At 36.5% G+C, this 6000-nt stretch overlaps 1 protein-coding gene across 1 annotated transcript in view; it reads left to right on the forward strand.

Annotated features, from left to right (window-relative positions):
• The window catches only part of NFIA (nuclear factor I A), a 242167-nt gene extending 240376 nt beyond the window's left edge, over positions 1 to 1791 (forward strand). The window contains exon 11 of the mRNA XM_069981333.1: positions 1702 to 1791. Within this exon, the coding sequence (XP_069837434.1) occupies positions 1702 to 1719 (18 nt within the window). The 3' untranslated portion in view covers positions 1720 to 1791. The remainder of the gene's footprint in view (positions 1 to 1701) is intronic.
• The last annotated feature ends 4209 nt before the right edge of the window (positions 1792 to 6000 follow it).

Genomic DNA, 6000 nt, shown 5'->3' on the forward strand with positions numbered 1-6000 from the left:
CCCGGGCCAAGAGCTGACTGACGGAGCTGGGAAAGAGGCCTCTTTAAATCTAATTACAGGATGGAAATGTTCTGTATCCCACAGCAACTAGTCACTGACTGGATATTGTAGTCCTGGAGAAGAGGGAATTATAACAACCTCCCATCTGATTGGCCGCCGAGATTACTGCGTCGTTATATGATGCCGGTATTATTATGTTACTTAGGTTGGAAGATTATCGCATCCCAGATGCTTTAAGATTCTTCTTAAATTAAACTGAAAACAATGAATTTCTTTTTTTTTTTAAGTCAATTTTTTTATAGACTCAGGTTTGTATATGTCACATTAGACACATTTTGGGTATATTTCTAGATTGAAAAAAAAAAAAAAAACAATCTAGACTGAGTGATCATTGGAGACTTCATTAAAGACCTCTAAGGTTAACTGAGCCTCAGAGCTTGTATTCCTACTATAACTACAGACAGGAAGTTGCACCTGGAGTCAGCCATTTTGAAGTTATGGAGCTATCTGGCCACCATTTTTGCATAGGAGAATAAAGAGGCGCTAGGTGATCTGTTCGCCAGTCTCTTCATGTCTGTTATTCTGGTGTATGTTATATTCAGTGTCTTACTCCGATGTCTTCTTTTTCTTCAGAAAGAAAAAGAACTACATTAAAAAGAGCATTCTCATCTCAGTAGGCTATGCCCTATCCACAATATAGGCGATAACAGGCAGAACATTGGGGGGGGGGGGGGGGGCGGGGACCTCCACTGTTAACATAAATGGGGAATTAATTTATCTTGCAGTGAATGGTGCGACAAGTTCCTTTAGGTCTACAAAACAGAAAACAATAGCATATAAGAGGACTAAGGATCCTCTTGTGGCCCAGCAGGTTTAGGAGATGACTCTTTCATTTGGATGTGACGTTGGAGCTAAACATTTGCACCTAAGATCTGATCACAGATGACCTGTTGGGTTCACGTCATGTCTCATGCCTCGGAGGCATGAATATCTTGGCAAAATTAAAGGATTGGCATGGAGTCCAGAATCTAGTTAGCCAGGGACTACATTTTGGTCATTTTTCAAGTGTATACTAGTTTATACGAAGATGGAAAAGTAATGCGTACCACACTTTTCTGTCCCAAACTTGTGCAAGTTCTTTTATGTTTTGAAAATGACCCAAGTATAGTCACTAGCTGACTATGTTCATTGAATTGAATGGGGCCCATTCAGGCATGGACTTGTTGCCAGCCGATGATCAGGATTAAACCAAGCCTTTGATCTTATTGATGATATGTCCTATGTGCACCATGATGGCAGCAAATATTACAAAGGAATTATAGGCGGAGGTGAAATGTGCTGTGTAGATGGAGGTGGGACTTCTTCTCTGGTGGGCCAATGGTACCATGATTCAACACTGTTACAAAGAATAATGGCTCCAAGTGTTGGGAGTTCTAAAAAATGTTCTTTTTCCACAAGGGATCTTGCCCACACTCATCACTGTTATAAGAAAAGACCAGATGTTCAAATGTCTGTTTTGTATTTCTCTTATCAATAAGCCAAATTCAGCTAGACATCTCTGCTTATCTCAAAATGCTCCCCCACATGGACTCCTTAGTTTCAAGATTACCAAACGAGACTAGTTAATGTTGACTTACCATACTAGATTTCCAGTAAAAACAAATGTCTAAAATATTTTTGTGTTTTTTTTTGTCTTTTCAGTCCTGGTACCTGGGATAATGGTCACAGATTTCTATCCCACACATGACAGACCACCTGGCCCTTCCCATCTCTGTAACATGGAAGAAAATGGCGGCACAGTTGCTTTGCTCTAATGGAAGGGGAAGACTCGTGTCAACAGCATAACAACGTTGAATAATAAGAACAACAAAAAAAAAAGAATCTCATGTGGTCGCATGGCAATGACCCTTTATAATCAGCCTTACTTCCCTTACTTTTTTATGATTACTTTCTTACCTTGGGGTCTGAAGAAAGTTTTTGCTGGGAAAAGCTGGGCATCATGGCATTTGAAGTGTTTCATTGGTAGTGCAAACATTAGGTGGTTCTGGGTAGCCTTAGTCTGATTTTTTTTTTCTTACCGACGTGCTGTAAAACACCTTCATCATGAGGCCCAGCATTTTCTGCAAAGTCACTTCTGTATGTCCATGGTTGTGAAACGTCTGAGTTGTGGAAGAGAAGCCCCCCTTGAAAAAAAAAAGAAAAACAAAAAGACTTAAAGCACTCTTAAAAATTTACATGTAAAATGACATGTGATACGAACCTGCTACTACTATGACTAAGACCACACTACAGTTGTTTCGGAAAACATGGAAGTCAAGTCAACCCACTTGTGGTCCAGAGCCTCCATATTTTCTTTCTTTCTTTTTCTTTTTTTTTGCAGATATTTTCGAGTGCTACTTCACCTAAAATGGATTTGCTAAAACTCACAAAACGTGCGACATCAGTTATCACAAACTGCACTTTTTTTTTGTAACTTAACAACCCCCCTCCCCCCCCCCCCCCCTCCAATGGATTTGATGAAGTTGTATCAAAAGGACACAACTGCGACAAGATGTTTTCACTAACATATCAACAAAACGTCCGCCCGTCTTTCTTTCAAGGAGTAATCACTTCCATGACCCACGAGGAAGCTATAGTTTCATTCGAGTTGCAGAGCAATGTTAAAAAAAAACTGAAAAAAAAGAAAAAAAAATTGTCCAGAACTTTTATTATTCATGTAAGAAAAAAAATGCTGCACTTACAAAATAAGCTTTTCTGAGACAAATTTTCAACAATGACAGAAACACAGAAATGGGGAAGATGGTCTGTTTTGACAGAAACTGACAGGAACCAATCAAAACAATCGTGTTCGGATTGAGTAAAGTGCAATTTCATTGGATAGGTAAATATCTTTGTAAGATAGAGATTGTTGAAAATTCTATTTTTGTTTTTTCAAGTCCGACCACCCCAGGACTCTAAATTATGGGGGTAAAAAAAAAAAAAAAAAAACAGCCTTGCAGAAGAAAAAAAAAGGGGAGCTATTTTTGCTTTTTATGTTTTTTATTGTTAAACTTGTATCCCTTAAAAAGTTAAAAAAAGAAAATCTAAAAAAAAATATATATTATAAAACATAATGGTGCTTTTACCACAATATGTTAACTACATTAAATGCTAAGTAATCATTTTCTTTTATCAAAGCACATAACTAAAAATGGAATCATAATACTTGTTAATTTTATAAGCTAAAGTCACTATTAGTGGTTATGCCAATTCAGACAGAAATGCGAAATTTCCCAGTATAGGATTTAGTCAGGCGCCTCAGGATCTTTATAAATGTCCAGATTTTATTCATGTCGTTTTTGAATTTTATTTTATTTTTTAGAATTTTTTTTTTTTCTTTTCCAATTCCATCACTTGCATTCTCTGGACTATAAACACTGATTGATCTAGGGGGGGTTTCAGCGATTGCTGAAAATAAAACAAAAAATTTAGCAAAATTGAATCATAGACTTTATGTATGTTATGTACTTAAAAAATAAAGAGAAAAAAAGGGCAAAAAAAAGTCAAAAAACAAAATAAGCAGAATACACCATTTATTTTCTACCAGACGGCGAAGCATCCCTTTGCTTCGCATGCAACCTTAAAAAGGAGGTTTCCTATAATATACATATATTATATACTTTCTGGCGGCCAGATTTGTCCGTCAGAAGAAAAAACGTCTCTGCATGTTTAGTGTTAGTATCTCATTTTTATATACTTAAAGTAGGATAAAGTAGAGTGCATTAAGACAAGACATTTTAATCCTAATTCCAGGCACTTGCCTTTTTACCCTTTCCCCCGTTGCAGCTGTAATAGGGGCTTCCGGCCCCTTTGTTTTGGCAGTGAAGGAGTTAAACTCTGCGTGTTCAGTCCTTTTTTAGGGCTTTTTGCTACTGTCCTGTACAATCAAGTCCATGAAATTCTTGGGAAGACACTTTGCTCCTCATCTTTTAGTTTTTTTTTTAATTTTATATAATAGTTTTTTATTTTCCTCTTAACACTTTCGGGTGCTCGGGGGTGCGCTTGCGCTCGTCGCAGGCCTCTCTCCGGCAGCCGATAGGTTAATTTGCACGAATATGAAATTAATTCCATATCAATGTGCCTTGCCCTGGATAGCGATTATTTGTGAAATTGTTGCACATGTTCCTATATAGATAGTGGGGAGAGAATTCCTCAGTCACACGTTTTGGAGACACTTTTTTGTTTCTTTATTTTTTTATTTTATTTTTTTCTTGTAAATGTGACTTTTTACGTCAGACGTTGCAGGCTTCACCATTGTAGGTAGAGATTTTAGTTATATCCCACCAGTAGGAGTAGAGTGCTTAGTCTTGTAGTGTCTGTGCTATTTTGCGTAGGAGATCAGTATTTTGGGGGGATGTTTGCTGCATTGTGACAATTTATTTAGAGTCTTCCTTTATTATTATTATTTTTATTTTTTTCGTTCCCTGATCAATGAAAAATATGCAATACCTGCTTATATCATGTAGTCGAAAAGCTTAGCAAATTTATTAGAATTTTTATTTTATTTTATTTTTTTTTATTTGACCAAAGTTGGTGCTGTACTTGACGCAGTGTGTTTAGGTGTTTTAGTCATTGTATCTTTTTGTGACTACAAATGCACATGCAGGAGGGGCCTCTTAGAGAAGCAGTCAGACTGTGAAGCACTAAGCTGTACCCTGCTTTGAGCAATTTTATGATTTTTTTTGTGTGTGTGTGTTACAACTGTTCCTATCACAAGCAAGCCTTAAAGAAAAAAAAACTGACTTCCTTTCCTTAAAAAAAATTACCACCCCCCCCCTACACACCCCATTTTTATTAGCAGACAGCAATCAACCCACGTTCAATAGAGAAGAGGTTCTAATGCCCATTTTTATATGCACGTTTTTAGACTTCCAACTTCTGAGAAAAAAAAAAATTGTTTACCGGTTCTCTCTATTTAAAGAAAAAAAATGAATAAAATGTTTTTTGGGATTTTTTCATATGTGTCTGATACGTGGTTGAGTAGTTGTATCGTGTGAGTGTTAGTAAATCGTGTCCATTTTTCTGTAGCCAGCATCCTTTTTGCCTTTCCTATAGCACTTAGCTGGGCATTACCTTATGACATATGTGCACTAAAAAAAAAAACAGCAGCTTGCAGTGCTTCACAGTGAAGGGAAATAAAGCCTAGACAAACATTTTGTCAGAACCTTGCTATAAGTCAAGGCGTTACCAGTAAATTGGTTGTACATACAATACAAATGCACCCTTTTATAAACATGCAAACTAAGCAATAGCTCTGGGCAGTTGTAGGGTTTTTGTTGTTTTTGTTATTTTTTTTATTTTATTTTCTTTTTTTGTGATTTTTGTTGATTGTGTTGTGTAGACCTAATTGCGAAGAGAGCAAACTGCCCACTCAGATATGTAATTTGTATGTTGTATAGTTTTACTGAGTACACTGATTTATTCTACCCTATTTTATAATGCAGGACTTTTGTAATGTTGTTTAAATGAGGACAATTTTCTGTCAATTTAGCTTTGCAGATTTTTCGGATTGTTTAATATAAACGGCAATGCTCTTAGTATTTTATTTTATTTTTATTTTTTTTTGGATCAGAGGGGGAGGGTGCAGTGGGAATTTTTGTTTTCTTCCGGGAACTGGATTTAAGTTAAAACTTACCTGTTTCCTTTTTGTATGTATTTAAATACAATTATTGTGTTTCTTCTCGCGTTGGTATAGCATATTCCTATACTTGAGAAGTATGGGCCACTAGATAACCATTCTAAATGGACATTACAGGTATGCTGTATTATTGAGTGTTTGATCACTTAAAGGTCTGACTCTAAGGTTGAGGATTTCTGGAGACGTTCTCAGATCATAAAATGTTTTAAAGGCTTTAAAACATGACGTAGGCAGTCGAGGATGTTCAACCACAAACTTGTGTCAAGTATCAAACTCATGAAGTTTACGCACGTTCATCCGACCACCATATGGAAAATACAGCA

Source organism: Dendropsophus ebraccatus, chromosome 8, assembly GCF_027789765.1.
Source record: "Dendropsophus ebraccatus isolate aDenEbr1 chromosome 8, aDenEbr1.pat, whole genome shotgun sequence".
NCBI classification, from domain to species: domain Eukaryota; kingdom Metazoa; phylum Chordata; class Amphibia; order Anura; family Hylidae; genus Dendropsophus; species Dendropsophus ebraccatus.